The sequence below is a fragment of the Ambystoma mexicanum genome, chromosome 4q (assembly GCF_040938575.1).
Source record: "Ambystoma mexicanum isolate Mex_15411 chromosome 4q, UKY_AmexF1_1, whole genome shotgun sequence".
Lineage (NCBI taxonomy): Eukaryota > Metazoa > Chordata > Amphibia > Caudata > Ambystomatidae > Ambystoma > Ambystoma mexicanum.
This window is the reverse complement of record NC_090928.1, coordinates 525,401,339-525,423,113: the sequence shown is the minus strand read 5'-3', so window position 1 is coordinate 525,423,113 and position 21,775 is coordinate 525,401,339. Positions and strand designations below refer to the sequence as shown.

The 21,775-nt window shown below is 48.6% G+C and overlaps 1 protein-coding gene across 1 annotated transcript in view; it reads right to left on the bottom strand.

Moving 5' to 3' along the window:
- Positions 1–21,775, bottom strand: part of CRNKL1 (crooked neck pre-mRNA splicing factor 1) — a 752,702-nt gene that overhangs the window by 544,858 nt on the left and 186,069 nt on the right. Inside the window, exons 3-4 of the mRNA XM_069608075.1 lie at positions 9,615–9,706; positions 9,275–9,433 (exon numbers count right to left, since the gene is read on the bottom strand). Coding sequence (XP_069464176.1) covers positions 9,275–9,433; positions 9,615–9,706 — 251 coding nt within the window. The remainder of the gene's footprint in view (positions 1–9,274; positions 9,434–9,614; positions 9,707–21,775) is intronic.

Sequence of the window (21,775 nt, the reverse complement as noted above, 5' to 3'; positions counted from 1 at the left end):
CTTTCCTTTATTTTGCTACCTATGAACATTTTTATGTGTATAAACATTTTCCAGTCACTCTCTCCATAGTCCACTCATTCTATTAATGTTATCTGGGCCCTGAAGGTTCCCCCCACACTAAATACTTATAATATGTCCCATTTCTGCATGTTGTCGCTCCAAGCATGTAAATCCCATTTTTAGCCGACATGGGCCCTTGACGGACGGTAGACAGCTGGTGAGTCAGTTTGTGTGCTCTGCTATTGCTAGCGAACACTGTGGAAGCCTGTATTACATTTTTAGCACAGGGTGAATTCTTTCCGGGAGGGAGGGGGAGTTGTTGGCTCATACCGCATAGAGATGAACAAGTTACTTTCTTACCTGGTAACGTTCTTTCGATGGGATGGTCCGACGACGTATTCCATATCTATGACAGGTAATGTCCACAGCTGTGCTGCTTCGGAAAATCTTTGGCGTCTGCGTCCTGCATCGATGACGTCGATGCGCCGTCCCCGAGGACCTCCTCCGACGGCCGACGTCACCCGATGTGATAAGTAGGACACACGACGCCCATAGCCTCAGTTATAGTTTTTTCCCAGAACGTGTGCCACCTGTTTTCTGCCAGTCAGACACACAAGGCCTTGGGGAACGCAAGCTGCAATCGCAAAAGAAATTTTGCAGCGGGGAAGGCAGGGAGGGAGCGATATGGAATACGTCATCGGACCATCCCATCGAAAGAACGTTACCTGGTAAGAAAGTAACTTGTTCTTCGAGGGGATTGGGTCCTCCGACATATTCCATATCTATGACAAACTCCCAAAGCAGTACCAAGCAAGGAGGTGGGAAATAATTTAGAATACAAATTTAGCATGCCCAATCAAATTGCGGAATAGAGAACTGCCTTGCCAAAGGTTAGATCTTGCCCTCTGATGGAATCAAGGGAATAGTGACGTACAAAAGTATGTACTGAAGCCCAGGTGCTGCATCACAGATGTGAAGAATAGGAACTCCCCTCTGCAGGGCAGTAGACGCAGCCACACCTCTGGTAGAATGGACCTGCAAGCCAGCCGGAGGGCCCTTACCCGCCAAGCGGTAACACTCGGAGATAGCTAAAATAATCCAACGAGACAAAGTCTGTTTCGTCACAACTTGTCCCAAACGCTTCCCAGCGTAACCAATGAAAAGTTGATCGTCCACTCTGACCCGGGACATGTGCGAAATATATAAGCTCAAAGCTCTCCGAGGATCAAGCCCGTGGAGCCTCTCCTCTTCCTTACCAGGATGTGGAGGAGGATAGAACGCCGGAAGAACAACCTTCTGGCTCAAATGAAAATCCGAAACCACCTTCGGAAGAAAAGAACGACGAACTCTAAGGACAACCCTGTCCTTGTGAAACACAGTGAAGGGTGGCTTAACTGAAAGTGCCTGTAACTCACTCACTCTGCGAGCAGAAGTAACCGCAACCAAAAACACAGTTTTCAGAGTCAACAGCCTCAAAGGGCAAGAATGTAAAGGCTCAAACGGAGCACCCATAAGAAACTTAAGAACAAGGTTCAAATCCCAACCTGGCACCAAAAAAGCTGACGGAGGGAACACATTGGTGAGCCCTTTCAAAAACTGAGAAATTAAAGGAATCTTAAAATAGGAACACTTTTCAGACCAGCACTTGAATATGGACAGCGCCGCCAGGTAACCTTTAATGGTCCCCACTTGCAAGCCCCTGTGGGCCAAAGAAAGCAAAAAAGACAAAACCATGGGAATGTCTCATTCAAAAGGATCCACGTTCTGAACTCTGCACCAGTCGCAGAACTTTCTCCAACTGCAACGGTACAGAGACTTTGTTGCCAGCCGCCTGGCCGAGAGCAACACCTCCATCACGTCTTCAGGGAGGACCCAATCCTTATACCTCAACCTTTCAGAAGCCAAGCGTGAAGATTGAGGGATCTGACCTCTGGATGGAGAACCTGACCCCCCTCCCGTGAGAGCAGATCGTCTCGGTAGGGAAGACGACGTGGAGGGCAGATGGACAAGTCTAAAAGGTCCGGGTACCACGTCCTCCGGGCCCACGCCGGAGCAATGAGGATCATCCGGGAACCGAACCTCTGTAACCTCCGCAACACTTGCGGGATGACGGGGACTGGAGGAAACGCGTACAGCAGTGGGAATGACCACTCCACCACGAACGCGTCTCCTAAGGCTCCTTTTGGAGGAAATTCCCGCGAGCAAAACCTTTCGCACTTCTGGTTGACACTGGAGGCGAAGAGATCCACTTGAGGGGTCCCCCAAAGGGCGAAGATCTCCAGGAGAATCTCCTGAGCCAGCTCCCACTCGTGAGAGATCGTGCTCTGCCTGCTCAGAGCGTCCGCCGTCTCGTTGTCGTATCCGGCCAGATGAACTGCCGAGATCGAAACTTCCTGCTGGATGGCCCAGAACTCGAGCTATATCGCCTCCCTGCACAGCGGAAGTGACACTGCCCCCCCCTTTTGGTTGAGGTAGGGCATGGCCACCGCATTGTCCGTCAGAATCAGGACACTCCTCCCGCGCAGTCAGAAGAAAAGCCTTCAGGGCTAGCCTGACGGCCCTCAGCTCCAACAGATTGATATGGAGTCTGGACTCCGTCGGAGACCAACGACCGCCGACTGTCAACTCGTTTGCATGAGCTCCCCATCCCGTGAGGGATGCGTCCGTCACGATCGTCACCTCCAGCCAGGGCAGCCAAAATGGGGCCCCCTTTATCAGATTGCCCTCGACGGCCCACCACAGAAGGTCCCGGGCTACCGAGGGCGGCACCTGAACAGTGTCCGACAGCCTGCCGGAGGACTGAGACCACTGGAGCTTGAGTGCCCACTGCAAAGATCTCATCCGCAGACGAGCCTCTGGCACCAGAAGAATGCAGGATGCCATGAGGCCGAGCAGTCTCAAGAACTCTGACGCTGGGAGATTCTGGGCAAACTGAAACTTGTGCACCATCTGCTGAATGTGAAGAGCCCACACCTGAGGAGGAAAACACTGCCCCAGGGACTTGTCGAGCACTGCTCCGATGTACTGGAGCTGCTGCGTTGGTGTCAAATGGGACTTCTTTAAATTGAGGGAGAAGCCCAGCCTGTGAAGGGAGTGGCAGGTGACGGACAGATGATCCAGGATTTGCTCGGGAGAGCTCCCCCTGATCAACCAATCGTCCAGGTAGGGGTAGACGTGAATCCCCCCTTTCCTGAGATGCGCTGCGACCACTACCATGAGCTTGGTGAAAACCCTCGGGCGGAGGTCAATCCGAACGGCAGGACCCGAAACTGAAAGTGCGAGTCGCCAACTGCGAACCTCAGGTACTTCTTGTGCTTGGGACAGATCGGCACATGGAAGTAAGCATCCTTGAGGTCGAGAGACACCAACCAGTCCTGAAGTTGAAGGGCCTGGAGGACTTGAGAAAGAGTCACCATCTTGAACTTGTCCTTCCTGAGGAGTTTGTTCAAACCTCGCAAGTCCATGATGGGTCTCAATCCCCCGTTTTTCTTTGAAATAAAAAAATAAGGGGAACACCATCCCTTGTTCCTCTCCGCTACAGGCACCAGTTCTATGGCGGCTTTCTCCAGCAGGGCTTGAATTTCCTGCGCAAGGAGCGGATCCGGACTCCTCAAAGAGAGGTTCCCTGGTGGATTGTCGTGAGGCCTCTGCCGAAAAGGAAGACAGTAGCCGTGGGTTATGATCTCCAGAACCCACACATCCGAAGTAATGGCTTGCCACTCTACAAGATGCTGCGCCAGCCTTCCCCCAACCGGCGAACCATGGGACCTGGCCTCATGACTGAGTGTAGCGGCTGCGGCGTTGCCTGAGGACAAAGAGGCAACTGCCCAAGCGGCCTTGCCACCTCGAGTACCTTTGTTTCCACCTCGGGCACTCCTACGATGTCCTCTTTGACTGCTAGCTCCTCTCGCTTTACTGAAGGACGAGTAATAGCGAAAGGAACCTCCCCTCCATTGCTATCCCCTAGGACGAAAAGGCGGAGGTTGGCGAACTGCAGCACCCAACGATTTCGCTGCAGCTTTGGAGGTCTGCAACCTCTCAAGGCTCTCTTCAGCCTTGCTGCCAAAAAGGTGTTCACCGTCAAAAGGCATGTTGAGGAGCCGGGACTGCACATCAGGAGCGAACCCAAACTTCCGCAACCACGCAAACCTGCGCATTACGGTGCTCGCCGCCATGGACCGGCTGACACAATCCGCCAAGTCCAAACCCGACTGAACGGCCTCACACATAGCATCCTTGCCATCCTGAACCATAGCAAGGAAACCATCCCGTTCGTCCCCTTCGAGAACATGATCAGCCGCTAATGCAACAGTGCCACAGAGTGTACGTGAAACGAGACAAGGCACATATGGAGTTGGCCGCCTGAAGCGCCATACCCCCCGAAAAAAACACTTTCTTCGCCCAGCCGTCAAAACGTTTGTCGTCCCTATCTGGAGGGATGGTAGGATACGACGCCTGCTTTGCCGGGGCCATAACCGCCTGCACCACCAAACTCTCCGGGCTGGGGTGCCTAGACAAGTAGCAGGGGTCGCTATTGGCTGGACGGTATTTTTGCGACAAAGACTTGCCCACTGACGGGAGACTCTCCGGAGCAGTCCAAGCCGCCGCCACCCTTCTCTGCAGAGCCATATGAAAAGGCAAAACCGAGCCAGTGGGTGGACCGAGATCAAGGATGTCCGTGAGATCATCCTGAACGAACTCCCCTGGGGGAGCTGACCAACCCAAGTACTCGGTAACCTGAGACAAAAGGTGCCGATATGAAGAATCGGCATGAGTGCCAGGCTCCGGCCGACAAAACCACCTCCGGAGAGGTGTCCAGTCTACTGGCATCATGCAGCAACTGCCTCAGGTCATCAAACTGGCTATGGCCCGAGATAAGGTCATGTGGAACTGCAACCGGAACCAGGCCGCCATCAGAGCCTTCATCACCCTCTGAAATGTACTCCAGGCGGGGAGAGGAAGACCTCTGCGGACCAAAGCAGTGCCGGACCTTTCTAGGGGCAAACCCCGTGCCACGGGGCCACTCTGACACCACCGCCTCGAAAGGCGCCGGCATCGACAGAAAAGGCGTCGAGGGTGCCGAACGAGTCGGCGCCGGCAGAAAAGGCGTCAACGTCGAGCGAATCGGCGTCGACGACAGCTGCAGCGCCGTCAGCATCGGCGGAGTCGACACAGTCCGAAAGCCGGAGCTCCGAGCGTGTCTCTCGACAACCTGGGCGCCGACGGTGTCGACGACCCCCTCGAAGACGGAACCTCCAGAGAAATCATCGACTACCTCGGCGCCACAGGCGTCGACGTCTTCTTCGAAGACAGCACAGGATCACACGGTCTCGAGCGCGTCAAGGACCGGGACCTGGAACGGGCATGGCGAGAACGGTTACCCTTGTCTGAGCGGGACCTCTCCTGCGAGCCGTGCCGACCACCCGAGCCCGAAGGCGTACGGGCGGTGTCTCTCGACCGGTGCCGACCGACCCCACTCGGAGGCACGGACGGACCAGTGCCCTGCAATTCCAGAATCGCTAGCATCTGCTTCCCGAAGGAAGCCCATTCCTCCGGTGTCGCTTGCATGGAGGGATAAGCGACCCGCCGACGGTCGGAGTCCTCGGAAGAGGACGGGGAAGGCGACCTATGCCGGTGCTTCCTGGAATGCCTAGAACAGACGGAGGAGTGGCAAGACCGACTCCTGGAAGGAGACCCACCGGATTTCCAACGACGACGCAGAGAGTCACCCCTCGAGTCATTGGTCGAAAGCCCCGCAGACCTTGACTTCTGGGGCTTAGACACCTGGCCTACCGACAGCTTCTTCTTGCATTCCCGCAAGGCCTTTGCAGTGAGCGACTGGCAGTCGACACAGTCGTCCGTATCGTGGGCCTCCCCGAGGCACTAGAGGCAGGCGTTGTGCGAGTCCGTGACCGACATCTTGGACCCACAGTCCCTGCAGTTCTTGAAGCCCGGACGCGGGGTCGAAGATGAGAAAGACATCGCCACGAACAGGTCTTCACAACCAACCGAACAGGTTCAACGAACCGAGAATAGAAAACAGCAACTCCAACGGGTCGAGGCGTACCGAGATTCACGAAGTGAACACGTTCACGGAAAAAACGGAACTGAGGCTATGGGCGTCGTGCATCCTACTTATCACATCGGGTGACGTCGGCCATCGGAGGAGGTCCTCGGGGACGGCGCATCGACGTCATCGACGCAGGATGCAGACGCCAAAGATTTTCCGAAGCAGCACAGCTGTGGACATTACCTGTCATAGATAAGGAATACGTTGGAGGACCCAATCCCCTTGAAATTTACAATGCCTAGGATCTGACATTACAAATCTATTCAGCTAATAGTTAATTGTGCTCGCCTTTTTCAGTGCCTGCCCATGTCTGCATATGTGATTATATTTGCATGAGAGCCTTCCCAGCGCCCCTCCTCCCCCTAGTCCATTACAGCCCCTAAAAGAAGTCTTGCCTAATTCTAAAGCGCTTGGGGGTGTGGGAAGACTCTAGTTCTTCCCAACATGAGGTTTCGGCGTTAGACATTTCTGTCTATTGTATGTTGCAAGTCGGGCTGAAGGAAAGCTTCGCTAACTTCCTCCGGGAACCCCACATTGCACCGGTCCTTCACTGTATGATTAGCTCGGGGACGAGGTCCAATTTAATTTCCAAGCTGTATGCTGCCATGATTAACAAAACTGAAGAGTGGGCTGGAGGATGCTCTCGGTGCTCCCCTTTCCGACGAAGTATGGGGATACTGCTGCAAGCAGATGCGTAGACTGGCCATAAATAGTAACTTCAAGTTAATACACTTTACATTTCTACACCAGTACTATCTGACCCCGACTGATATTCACAGATTCTTCCTACAGCACCAGACTCGTGTCAGAGGTGTAGTGTCTCCTCTGCGTCATTTTTGCATTTGGCTTGGAAATGACCACAAATCCAGTTTTTCTCGGCACAGGTGTTCGAAATGATTGAGGACATTGTGGGAGCAAAGGTAGCCCCGTCCCCAAAGGTGGCTCTGCTGGGCTACACGCTCGAGATGCCTAAGCATCTTAGGAAGCTATTGGCACTGTTGCTACTATTGGCCAAGAGGAGAGTAACCATAGTCTGGGGTAGAGGACAGGCTCCTGCATATGAACAGTGGACGTCTGATATATTATATTGTTATGAAACAGACGAATTATGGAACCATAGCACACCCGGCCTCAAGACCGACAGACATTTGGTGTCTGAATATTGAATATTTATTATCACTTAGCAGTAGTGCATCTGAGGTGTCTGACCAGCAATCTAACTTAAAGGTCCGGATCTACTCTGCTGCTTTGTCTTTTCCTTGGTGGCTCTGGGTATTATGGCAGGGGGTGGAGGGTGGGTGTGGTCTTGTTGTCTTTAAGGGACATTTGAGTGGTCGGTTTCATTTGGGTTACATGCCTGAGATGTCAAAGCATGTTAGAAAGTGAATGGTTCTGTTGCTACTACTAGTTGTGAGGAAAGTGGTCATGGTTTGGGGTAAGGGACGTGCTCTGGCATACAAACAATGGAAGTCTGATTTATTGTAGTATCATGAAACTGGAACGGACGATAACTATAGTGCACCCGTCCTTGAGACCGAAAAAGACATTTGAGGTCCATATATTGTACGTTTACTGTCCATTAGAAGCGTTGCACCAGGGCAGTATGAGCAGCAATCCAACTGATGACTTTGGAGATACTCTGATTTTCTCTTCTCCTTGGTTGTAATTTTATTTATGGTTGAGGGTGGAGGCCGTTTGTTTCATTTATGTTTTTTTTAAACTCAAGCCTAAATCCCCTTCCTAGAGTTAAGCCTGACCGTTCTGACGGAGGTTTAGGCTTCAATTTTGGGCTGGGCCGTGGGTTAGTGGTTACACAGCCCTCACCAGAGCCCTGAGCAAAAAACACCTTGACAGGCTGTATTGTATTGGACATTGTATTATTTTTAATTACTCACCTTCTATTTTTGGAGGACTGTATTGTGTTTGTCAAGATTTCTCCCGCTTTAAAACATAGAACTCTTAACTGAAAAAACCTTTAAATATTACTATTGTTTTAACCTATCAGACACCTTTACCATTTTTTTGGTACTAATTGCTGAGATTTAGTGCTTACCTTTTCTGTAGATGATTACTAAATACACACCTTGTATATAAAAGGTAATAGATGTTCAGTCATACTAGGTGGACAATCCGTGTGCTGAGGCATATGTAAGTTGAGCCTTTTCCCAGCCTCTTACCTCCTAAGAGTAAATCCAGATTGCTCACCAACATCTACCACTGGGAAAGTTTGGACAACTAGGTGGAAACTACACACATAATAAAAGTTGATCTTCCCAAGTGCCCATCAGAGGACGTCATGAAAACCTTGTAACAAAGATCTATCAGTAGCAATTAGAACACATTCATCCTCCAGCTAAAGCAAAAACACCCAATACGAATGGTTCAGCTACTATAAAATCATCTGTCCATGCTACAACTATAATACTGTACATTCCTGCTCATGCTCTGGACTGGAAACAAATACTCATTTATATTTGTGGCCCTCTTGGTGTTTTGTACTACAACTTACATGATGTGTCACCACTGATTATGATGGAGGGATACAAAATGTGCACCTATAACTAGGTCATCGGAAACATCTGTTAATCCTTTAGCTGGAAAACTGGACATACAAGCTCAAGTTCCATTTAGAGGGCTGAACGCATTTGATAATTCTCTAGCTACAGAATTGAAAACAACACCATGAGGGCAACAGATTGAGTAACCTTGCATGGAAAAGCCTATTCACATTCTAACTTTAAAAAATGGAAACACCTGGTATAGAGCACAGTAAGCAATTAAGCATACTTCTCCATGGCACGCGGAATGGCTAATCATGGACCTAGGTAAAACTCTTGAAAATCCTGGCTCGTCGATGATATAATAAATTGGAAATGTTTGTTCACTCTTACTAAGAAGAAGTTAGGTTGATTTGTGGATTTGAAAGGCAAAGCACAGCATTTTACTTTTACATTAACATTTTATAATAAATTGTCACTGGCATTTGCAGCAGTGCCCCATGCTATGACAGCAGCATACATATTCATTTATTTTCATATAAAGGTTCAAATTCAAAACAAATTGCAATGTCGCCTAAATAATACAAAACGTGAGTGGTGCAATAGAATAATCCCACAACTAAACCACAGCATGAATGCAGAGAGCAAAGTGTCCACTAGATCTACGTGGCCCCATTCCCTGGACAAGCAAACACACACTACTTACCAGAACTGGTTAACCCTGGGCAGGGTCGTGATTGCTCGATCCCATATGTTGCGAGCATGGTTTATCTGGCGGTTCTTCATCTCCATCTCCGCATACTTGAGCCAAAGGGTGATATTTCTGTAGTCCACATCGAGAGCTCGTTCGTATATGGACCGCGACCTAAAAAACATAATGACAGTGGTGAAAGGAAATGGGAGGGAAAACAAAATAAATGTTTACAAAAGTACCTCGCTGCATACACCAACAGTATAAGAAAAAATCGTCTATGAAAAAGGTACACCCAAAAAAGGTTACAAAAAGTATATTTCAAAGAACCCAACTTGAAGTATATAAGAGTTACCTTTGAACTTCCTTGAGGCTTTCTTCCCATTGTGCATACTTTATCCAGTTACTGATGACTGTTCGGTTCTTTCTAATATTATCTTCAAAAGTCTAAGATCAAAAATATGAAGTGTCACACATGGAGATGAAAATTACACTACGCAACGCTTGCAGAATTTATTGCAGACAGAGTTGATGTTCTTTAATCAGCAATGAGGACATACACATATTAATAGATACCATTTTTTTTTTGATAACACATTTTATTGTTTTTCATCTTAACATCATTAAACATACATTCTTCATATGAACATTCCTCCTATATAACTAATAAAACATTTCTTGGTTAGGTGATAGAAGAATAAAGGTGAAAATAAAAAAGAAAGGGAAGAAAAGGGTCTTGCAATGTTCATTGTTTCTCACGCTATGTGCCAGATTGGATTACTTTTGTACTACTTTTGTACACTGTGCCTTATCGTCCTTTATTCATGTTGGTACAGTCGTTCACTGAGCCTCCTCCCATTTATTCCATACCTTGTCCGCCTTCCTCGGGCACCCCCTGGCTGTATATACCCTTCGTTCCATTGCAATGCAAATGTTGACGTCCGTCGCCCATTGTTCATACTGCGGTGTTATTTCCGATCCCCACAATTGTGCAATGTTCCTTTTGATTATTGCTGATGTCGTCGATAGGAGCAACCTCTCGTATTTAGACATTTCTCCCTCCTCCTCCACCCCAAGCAGGAATAGCTTCGGATCTCTGTGTATTGTTCTCCCCAGTACCCGCGAGAGTTCATCGCAACATTTTTGCCAGTACTGTTGTATATGGTTACAGTCCCACAGTATGTGGAAGAAGGTGCCCTCTTCCCTCTTGCACCGTAGACAGTGTGGGTCAGTTGTTTTCCCCCAGCGATATAGCGCCACCCTTGGGTAGTAGATCCTATGTAGTATTTTGAGCTGGATTAGTCTGAGTCTGGCCGAAATGGCCACCTCCCGAGGGAACATGAGAGCCCCCACCCAGTCTTCCGGTTGTATAGGCCCTATATCCCTTTCCCATTTGTTTTTTAGGCTGGTTAGTTCGGTGGTGGCAAAGGAAGTAATTACATTGTACATGGTGGACGTTACTGTATTCTTGATGTTTGCCTCAACTATGTTCCTTTCTAGGGGAGTGCTTTCGGCCATGTCTTCTAGTGCTGGGAGGTGTGCTTGCAGGGCATGCCGCATCTGTGCATATTGGAACCGTTCAGTGCCTGGGAGGTGAAATCTGGATTCAAAGGACACCAGTCTACCCCCCCCCCACAATATCGCCCACTGTGTTGATATCATGTTGTGACCATGTGCGCCATCTCGGAAGCTTATTCACCTCAGGTAGATTCCTGTTGTTCCACAGTGGTTGTAGTGGGGTGATTTTCCCTTCCCATCCCAGGAACCTGTGTGTGTCTTTCCAAACTCGGGCAATGTGTGAGTGCATAGACTATGGAGTTGAATTACTGTAACGCTCACCTGATTCTCGCAGAGGCGCCGGTCTTGACTGGGCGACTACCGTATCTTCAAAGGTGATGTGTAGCACCCGGTTGGCTCTTTGGGCTGGACCTCTGTGCACTGTATGCCTGACTTCAAGAGTAAGATGTCTGCAGACAGAAAATATGGGATTAATGAACTGGGGTTATTGGGGTGTCCCCATCTCTTCCCTTTTTTGCTCTCCTGTAGACCCCCAAAGGTTAACGCTCTCACCTTAGGTAAGTGAATGCCGAGCTCTCCATCTGCCTCGGGGCAGGGTGCTGTAACCAGTTTCTTCACTGGATCGGTAGCGCAGGCCTCTTGACTTCAGAGGACTGCTGTCCATCGTTTACTGCACGAACGGTAAGTTTCGAGTAATTCTATTGTCTTTAAAGTCTTTAGCAATGATGTCTCTTGTTTTGCAGGTTCCGGCGATGGCGGATGACGGGCTGAAGTAAGTTGAAGATGGAGTCCGTATGATGAATAGAAGCGCTTGGGAGCACGTAAGTAAGCGCTTGTTGCCTGCTTCACGATGCGCTCTAACTGTCTTTTATTTTGCAGGTACGAGTTCGGAGCGGCTGCAGGGTGCCGGAATACCCACTGGGGTTGATGTGGAAAGGAGTAATGGCACGTGAGTATCAAAGTTCCCCAATGTCTTTAAACGCACCTTGTTTTGTCTTTCCAATGCAGGATGCAGCGCCGAAGGCCTCCGGAGCGTGCGAAGAGTCGGTAAGCTTTTGTCTTTCAGATGCCGGAATGCAGTGTGAAGACCTCCGGAGCGCACGAAGAGTAGGTAAGCCTTTGTCTTTCAGATGCTGGAATGCTAACCTGTTCTTTCTTGTCTTTATAGGTGTTGCTGAAGACTGGATTCAGGATGGTAAGCCTTTTTCCTTAGGCCCAGGATCCGATGCAGAAGACACGATGAGCGTTCTGCTGCAGAGGATGCAGAATAACGCAAAGCAAGATTCATCCACCGGGTGTGGTTTAAATAGCCTCCTGTAGTGCTTAGGTGTCTCCTTCCACAGCCACGCCTAGGTAAGAAAAGAGTTCCTGCTTTCCAGAAGAGTTCCAGTGTTCTGAATCTAGGGAGTGGCTCCTGCCCCACCCAACAGGAAAAGTAGTTCCAAACAGAAGAGGATCAGAGGCTCAGCTGGCAGGCAAGTAAGCAGCATGGTCTGCTGCAGGTAAGTCCACCCAAGCATCATGAGACCGGCGCTTCCAGCGCTGGGACTGGGCACATTTATGAGCCTGGTGCCACTGGCGCCAGGACTGGGTCCAAAAGGTCCCAATTGGGACTGGTTGGCCCTCGGAACCTGGGTTATGGATCTGCTTCCAGGGGAGTTGGGAAAACCCTGACCTTTTGGAAGCAGAGATCATGACAATTACCTATTACTCTGTAAAGGAGTTCAGTTTGAGGTCTGTCGCGTCCTCCGATGCTCCCCAGTCTATTGTGTGGCAACGTGGTGTCCCCGTGCAGTAAGTCATTGACCACTGCCATTTGGCTGGCCCAGTAGTAGGACTGTAGGCGGGGGAGCCCTATTCCTCCCTCCCATATGGAGCGCTGCAGGGTGCTCAGTGCAATGCGTGGATGCCCATTTTTCCAGAGGAGTTTCCTTAGTGCGCTGTCTATCTTTTTGAATTCTTTCGCTGGGATGTGTAATGGGGCGTTTTGTAGTATGTATAAAAAACGCGGGAGAGCCATCATTTTGAATAATGCTGCCCTTCCTAGTAGGGTCAATGGGAGAGAGACCCAGTGTCTGGTATCTTCTGTGAATCTGGTTGTTATCGGGTGGAGATTGTTGGTCACATATTTGCTTAAATCGTTAGTAATCTGAATGCCAAGGTATTTAAACCGCTCAGTTTCCAAGCGAAAGGGACAATTGGCTGGTAGTATAGAGGTTGTGGTGCCTATTGGGAACAGAGTTGATTTGGACCAGTTTACTCGCAGCCCGCTGAAAGCACCGTAGCCCTCTAGTATGTCTACAATCACAGGGCAGGCGTGGTGTGGGTCTTTTAAGTAAAGAAGCAGGTCGTCTGCGTACAGGGAGACTCTATCCTCTCGTCCGTCTTCCCATTGAATACCGCGCGAGGCCGGTGACGTTCTCAATGCCTCTGCTAGCGGTTCTATGGCCAGGGCAAATATCATGGCGGACAGTGGGCACCCCTGTCTGGTTCCCTTCCCAAGCTTAAAAGTGTGCGACGGCCACCCATTCCCCCTCATTTGTGCCTCAGGGGATTTGTATAGGAGTTGTACCCAGCTCAGGAACTGGGGGCCAAACCCCATCCTGCGCATTATTTTCCAGATTGCCTCCCAATACACAGAGTCGAAGGCCTTTTCAAAGTCAATCGCAAGTACGGCCAGGGGACCTCGGGTGGCGGGCGCTTCCTCTATTACTGTATGTAGCCTGTGAATGTTCCATCGGGTGGACCGTTTAGGCATAAAACCGCATTGGTCAGGGTGGATTAATGTCGTGATGACCTGTTGCAAGCGGTTGGCTAGCACTTTTGCTAATATTTTGGTCTCACTATTTATGAGTGAAATTGGTCGATATGAGCAACAGAGGTCCGGCGGTTTGTCAGCTTTGGGGATCACAATTATTGTGGCTTTCCGGAGGTCTGCCGGTAGGCATCCTCGCTCTTTGTAGGAACATTCGTAGCAGGTGGGGGGCAATTTCGTTCGTACCAATTTACACCACATCTCAATCGGGAAGCCGTTTGGCCCTGATGTTTTCCCTATCTGGAGTTCCGACATGGCCGCTATCAATTCCTCCTCTGTAATATCTCTCTCAAGTAGAGCCTGCTGTTCTGTGTCGAGCATGGGGAGGGTTATGTCGTTTAGTACCAAACTGGTGAAAGACAGTGTGGGTGGCCTGTAAAGCTCTGTGTAGTAAGCTGCGAAGCCCTCGGCTATATCTCGGTCGGTCAGTAAGGGTTCCCCTCTTTCTGATCTTATCTCTCTGACCTGGCTGCTTGCTGTTTCGCGTTTTTCTAACCAAGCTAGCATTTTGCCGGCCTTATCACCGGTCTCATATATTGTGGCTCTTATCATCTTATGCGCTTGTCTAGCATTATCTAGTGCCACGTTCTGTAAACGTTTTTGGGCAAGTATTAATGCCCGATTTGTTGCCGGTTGGTCTGCTGCCAAGTGGTTTAGCTCAGCCTGTGTCACTTGGTCTTCGGCTTCTGTTAATTTCTGTTGATGTTTCTTTTTGTGTGCAGCAGACCATGACAGAATCTCGCCTCTCAGCACCGGTTTGAGCGCCTCCGACAGGATCCCGGGATCGTCCATCGATCCTGTGTTTTAGTCGCTTCTTGTATTTGTTCCAGAAAGTCTGGGAGGCCTAAGTAGTAGTTATTTAAGCGCCAGGAGGGAAGCGGACGTGGTCTAGTCATGTTAAGCTCGATTAGCAAGGGGGAGTGATCTGATATGCCACGCAGCAGTAGAGTTGCCATTGCGGCCCTGTGGGTCTCTGGCCCTGGCAGAAAGAAGTAATCTAGTCGTGATAAGGAGGCGTGTACCCCTGAATGGAAGGAGTATTCTCTCTTGCCGGGGTGCAGGTCACGCCACACGTCTCGCAGCCCCATGGCCGCGGTGAACGCTGCTAACTTGGTTTGCGCAGTGGGGTTTCTACCTCTTAAGTGTGAGCGGTCCATCCCCACCTCCATGACTTCGTTGAAGTCGCCCCCAATTGTCATTAGGTCTGAGTTATCTCCCGATATCAGAGGTATAATATCCTGTAGCAATGTGGTAATCAATGCTGGTGGCATGTAGATCCCGAGCAGGGCTATCGTCTGGTTCCATAGTGTTCCCGAAATGAATGTTTTCCCTGCCACTAGTGTCTTGGATCACCCGTGTCATGGTCAGGGGCAGGCGTTTGTGTATTAATATAAGTACCCCACTAGAGCCTGTGGTGAACCCAGCGTGTATTGCAGCTCTGTAGTTCGTGCGTTTGAACAAATTACATGTAGTACCTGCTAAGTGGGTCTCAGTTAGGAAGGCTACAACAGGTGTGTGCCGATTTAGGAGCTGTGTGATGAGTCGCCTTTTGATCCCGCCTCCCATCCCGTTAACATTCCAGGTTAGGAGTCGTAGGGCTCTGCCGTCTATGTTAGTGGAGGCCATTTAGCGAGGAGTAAGGGTTAGACACTGGTTCATAGCACCGTGTACACGTGTCATTTGCTGGTGGTGTTGTGGCAAAGTGTTCTGGATATGGACCCTGGACCCCTTTCTTAACAAAACTAACGTTTAACAAACTTCCCATCCCCCACCCTATACTCCTTTCAACTCGAAGCATCTGTCGCCCGAACATTCAACTATAAACCTCAGCTAACCGCAGCTGAGTGAGCCCGCTAACAAATAAACTGCTCGGAACTGTGTCCCTGTGCGTAACTTCCAGACATATCCCGGTTTGATGTCGCACAGTGACATCCCAGGGGAAGGGGGGGCTTCCGTCTGGGCTGGCCGCTTAGCTGTGTGTTTCTACGTGGCTGTTCTGTACCCATATTCAGCAATGAGTTGATATACAGTACCTTAAACCCCATATAGTAGGGTCACAAGTGTTCCTTCTCTCATACATTTCAGGAGTCTATGCTCTCATTCCTGCGGCTGTAGTGCGAGTCCCGGTGCAGGTGGCCGTTGGTCTGGCGGTTCAGGACCTGGTCGAGCACGGAATGGTCGGTCTCTGTTGCCCCTTGTCACCGTCCAATCTCCCTCGATGTGTTGTTCCGCCCATTTTCACGCTTCTTTGGGGTCGGTGAAGTGGACCGTCGTGCCTCCATGGTAAATTTTGAGTTGGGCAGGGAACATCAGGCCGTATTTCACCTTGAGGGACTGCAGCTGTTTTTTCAGTTGGTCAAACGATTGTTTAGCCTTCTGCACTTCTCTGGTGTAGTCTGGGAAAAATGCTATTTTGGATCCATTGTAGGTAAGAGTGCCTTTCGCCCTTGCGGATTGAATCAGTGCATCACGATCACGATAGTTCAATAGTTTGGCGATCACTGTACGGGGTGGGGCGCCTGGCAATGGACGACCCGTTGGTACACAATGGGCTCGTTCAATGGAGAAAAAGTTAGAGAACGTGTTTGCTTCGAACATATCTGTGAGCAGCTGCTCCAGAAATAGCTCCATCTGTGGGCCTTCTGCTTTCTCCAGTAATCCCAGGATCCTAACGTTGTTGCGCCTAGATCTTCCCTCGCTCTCATCCACTTGCTCCTCCATGGTTTTCAGGCGCGTTGTGACTAACCAGTTGTTGTTCTATGTTTCTTATTCCATCCTCCGTGCCAGATATGCGTTGTTCTGCCTCTCCGGTGCGTGATGTCAACTTCTGGAGATCGTGGCGCAGGAGGGAGACGTCTGTGCTGATCTCGTCCATTTTCTGTTCCATAGAGGCGCGCGAGTCCGCTATGGCTGCCATGATGTCCTTTAGTGATATCGTGCTCTCCATGTCTGCCATGCTGTCTAGTTGATCTTGCTCTGGCTGGCTGTTCATTGATGGCGTGGTGAATTGGTCTATCCTGCTCTGGGAGATCAGCCTTTTAGATTTGTCCTTGCCCATGCTGGATATCTGCCTGTGATGCTATTTGGTTGTAAGGATTGAAGGTGACTCTTTTAGTGCACTCTCATTGTGTCGGTGGCGGGCGTATGGTCTGACTGATGCGGGCACCCTCTGTCCTCAGTGATTATCCGTCCTGATTCTCTTGTTCCGCTGCGGCCGGGCTGCAGGTTTGCAGATGCAGCTGTCGATGATTCTGCTCTGTGTTCTAATTTCTTTAGGGTGCAGCAGTCCTGTGTCACACCTTTCCTGCCGAGGCTGAGAGGCGAACCGTTCCCGCTCAGCGCGGATGCTGCGCCAATGTGTTGGGGGGTGTGGGGGGGATAAAGGAATCCTGTTTCTTGCACCTGCAGTCGCGGGTAATTTCCAAATACTGGCAGTCCACCCCCAGTTTACAGCCCACCATTCAAGTATGCATGCGGTGGATTCCGCGTGTTTGTTCTCCGCTGTTCTCCGCTTTGAGGCCTCTTATGGCAGCCTTCTGGGCCTTATCGTGGGTGTGGGCCTGTGGTACTGTGCCGTGCTCTGGACCGTCTGTTTTCCCCCCTCTTTTTTGGGGGGAGGGGAGAGGGAGAAGGGCCCCCGGCCGCGGTCGGCTGTTGGCCGTGGACTTGACAGGGGGTCTGCAGCAGCCTCCCCAGGCTAGATCGTGGCCGAGCCCGGCCGGTGCGTTTCAGGTTGCGCGTCCGCTGGGCCCTCACTTCCGCTGACACCTCCGCTGTCTGGGAGGACTGCACCCCTGCGCTGCGCCATCCACACCAGGCGTTGGGGTTATACTTGTTTGTCGGGCAGGCAGCTCCCCTTCTCCCGAAACCGCGGCATCTGTTCCCGGACTCGGGACTCTATGAGGGTCGTTCCGATGCGGCACACAGCCCGGTCCTCTCCCAGCGCTGAGGCCGTTTCGGCTCGTCGCATTGCCTGCAGAGGCTCTCGTCTGCTTCGTCTCTCCAGCCAGAGACTGTCGGGGGTCCCGTGCAACAGTTCGGGTGGTGTAGTGGGATGCGGTCGACGGCCTATCCACTCACCGTCCAGGGTGGGCACAGTCGCGGGTCTCTTTCAGTGCGGTTCTCCTCTTCCCGGTTCCATTCCTAAGGGCGCGGCCATTTTGTTCGCGTAGTGCCGCGCTCGCGTCGTCTTTACTCCGCCACACCGAACCCGCTCAGAATGTCGCGTTTTGGCCTGCAACTTTGTCCGTGTGTGCCCGAGGCGCTTACCCACAGGAGGAGAGCGTTTTGGGTCGATTAGCCTCTCGTAGCAGGCTATTCAATCAGGATATTTGCAGCGGCCGCCGGAGCTCCAGGGGCTCATGTCCTCATCGCTCCGATGTTGGCCACGCCCAAATAGATACCATTTTAAATGATGAAAAACAGCCATCGAAATTTTAACTCATGAATCTCAAATTGGCAGTAACACTGTAGACCGCTGAGCTATATCCACAAAAACCTTCAAATCACTCTTATTTCACAAACATGCATGTGTTAACATCTCAATAGTTAGGATATAATCAATTTCAAGCTTTATTCAACACGTCATTAAAGCAGTACATACAACATGATATAAAACAACTGTAGTGAAAACAGCAATACAATATATAAATATTTACCAATCACAGTATAACATTGAGACCATAAACACTATGCCAACATTATTTTAAATTATACCATTGTACCAAATGTGATACAAATACCCACTCCCCCAAACAGCAAAAAGCAGAGTACAAAAAGCAAGTAAGAACAGCATTAGGCCATTTAGCTCTACGCAGCCAGGTTCTGTGAATGTAAACATAGTTGTTTAACAGAATATTGAGGTCTGAAGCAGGTCTACACAAGTTTAGGGTATCGCTAACACAACTAACGCTGAAGCTTTTCATTAAAGGGGGCGAATAAGCAGCTTGCATATCTTAACGTAAAGGGCAGTAAAAACAAACAAATAAGTCTTGCCAGAACAACACAAACGGAATCACTGGAAGCCGCATGCCACCTTTTCTTTACACAGCCTATATCTAACCTAAAAGCAATGTACAACGATTTTGCAAATTGTGGATCATGTGGAATATTTTTGTCCACGCCAATGCGCCACACTGCACCCCTTTGCCAATGGGGAAAGACAACTGTAGAAAATTGAGGAAATAACCCTGTGCACGCCATATCTGCAAAATTGCGTATGGTTCACAAACCACAAAAGAGCTGCACACCCTGCCACACACAGGCAAAGTTGGTGTAAAAACAGGAATCACTGATGTCACCTGTCAACTATCACATGAATCAATGCCAAAGAAGTGGGCTAAAATCCGAAAATGCCCTTAAATACAGTTTCCTAATCAATGGCAACCTTCAAAGTGCTGTTTTGGCACTAAATTCGGTCATTTTTCCCCAGTGAATTATTGAAAGGAAAGTGTGCTGAAATCATGGATTCTCCAGGCAGTCAGAGGAATCCAGGCCTCACTGACTGACAGTTGCATCAGAAAACTAGCTGTAAAAACCCAGTTTAAAAGTGTTTCGGTTTCCCCGATTAAAATGGCAAAAAAAGCACCTAGGTTTGTGAAGGGCTAATTCTTTTAAAATGTCCAAATCCCTTATAAACTGTGCTTGTATTTTATATGTGAAATGAAAGGACTTTAATGTATAGGAACCTAGTCTGGAGCTAATCAACTATTTAATTCTGATCTGACAGTCCAGCCTGGGAAGATTCACATTTCAGCTTGACACTCAGTTGCTACAGGAAGGCTAATGGCTGCTTAATGGTTCCTGCATAATGAAAACAAAGAAAGCTTCAGACATTCATCTCCTGGATGACCCAAGAACAAAGGAAGGCTTGGACACCCATCCTCCTAAAGGAGGAGCGGGATGTGGAGGAGGTTTCTCAGTGAACTTCAAAGGACTGGTCATTTGCTTACTTAGGAAGCAAGAAAAAATACTGGCCTGGATTTTGAATGGAAATTACTTGTTTTTGCCTCAGAACTTCATGACATTTAACATGGCAGCCAAAATAAGTAGACAAGTGAAAAATACAAACTTATAAATCTGAACTTATGCTAGACAGTTGAAGATGTGGTAGGAGTTTTTACTACATAAGGAACCAAAGATACACTTAAACACTGATTGTAGCACAACTATTAATGTTGCTAGCTTAAAATTGTATGTACATGATCCACTGATCAGCAGCCAGAGATGTATCGAATTAGAAATGATTAATACAAACTGTTATGGTGAAAACGTATAAAAATCTGTAGAATGAGAAAGACAGCACGCACAAAGATGGGGATTGAATGTGGATGTAGACAATCAAATATGAAATATATGTGTCCAATTTTATTAGGGTACATGATGTTAGAAATGTACATGTGTGCAAGAGTTATGTTTTGGTAAAAATCAAGGTAGGAGGTCCTAAATCCTGTCATAAAGATGACAGCTCTGTTCAGACTGCCACCCAGGACAAAGCACATCCCTGTAGCCACTCTCAGGCATAGGGGTGTGTTTTTGAAGTTCTGCCCACGCCATAAACTTTGTAATGTATAAATATAGGAGTTTCACTACACATAGACACACTGCTTCCAGAACCCATCCAGATTTCAGCGCAGCACCTTATTCCAGAACTCTTCATCTTGTAGCGGACTCCAGAATTCTTCAGATTTCTTTGCAGAATCCAGACTTTAGCATTGCAGAACTCTTGCTAGCTTGACCCAATTGCAAACATACAGAACTTAAAAGAATAATTCTGATTCAGCTTGGCTTGCTACCATTAAGGCTTGCCCGCTGAAACTTGCATCCTGTCATCTGCCATGTCCAGTAACCAGAAGGGGCCCTTCCACATCCAGTCTGAGGTGTAGTCCAAAATTGACCAGAACCGCGGCACTGATCAGATCCCTCCCCGAGGTGCCTTGCTGCCAGTAGACCTGACTCTATTCCTTGATCAGAACTCACGGTCCAATTTAATTATAAAGGACTGTGAGTATAATAGGAAGAACAGTGACCCATAATATATTTGCATTGTATTATCCCTATCGCAACCCATCCAATCTTTAATTCAGAACCCTAGTATTGTTAGAATCCTTCTTGCGCTGATTTTCTCATCTGTGTTACAAAACCATAACTCCTTAGTGATTTCAAGTAACTAAAGTAAATCCCAGAAGAAATTGAGGACCCATCATGTGAATGGTTGCGCTGGCCACGTAGCCGTGAAGATTCATTTGTGGTCTCTTCTTTTTCATAGTCATTAATCTAGTATAAGAAAACCTATTTGTCATTTTTAAATCGAATTTCGGCTTTCATTTTCGCGCCTATTTTGCAAAAACGCCTCTCACTACAACCGCTATAACTTCTTCAATTTTAAAGATAGAAACAAAATTTCAACTCTCACTGATACCCAGGACCCTTAGCTACATCCACAACTAATTGTGTTGTGGGACAGTGTATTTGACCCGTTTTTCTCCTATATCGCATAGTAAACGTTTACTGCAAATTTGCAAAGCTCAAAAGTTTACATGTGTCGTTTGCCCATTTCAAAGTGCTTCTTCCATCCCATCCTGATCTGAAGTGTGTATTGTTGTTTATATTATAGCTCATGTGTGTTAGGACCCGTTTAGTGGTGCTTTCCTTAGCATTTTTCCCCATTTTAAGCATTTTTGACCATTTTGCAGTATTTTACAAATCTGTTTTTCACCTGTCATTTTAAGAGTCCATTTTGCAAAATGCTTTTCTCTCTTGTTTGGGGAGGGGAGATTGCCTATAAACTCTAGAACTTGTCTTTCATTCCTGAATACCTGCTGATTACTCACATTGGTGTAGGATTGCTCATTTGTATTTGAACAAAACTTTGCTGGGGGAATCTTAACCTAAACGCTATCTGTGCACAAAACAAAACTGTTCTTTTTCCTGTGCTTCCTATGCTGTATCATTATAAGTGAATTCAATATTCAATTTACCTTTGCAAACTAGCCCGATTCCTGGTTCAGTGTGACCTGGGGGGGGGGGGTATTTTGAGATGGGTGTGATATGAGTGATATATCATTCAGAATATTGAATTTATAGACAAAAATAAATAAGGGTTTCATCATGCGCTACATGCTAGGCGAGACCTGGGCGAGTGCCTGATTGAAATCCCTTACAATCAATAATATCCAAGTAGT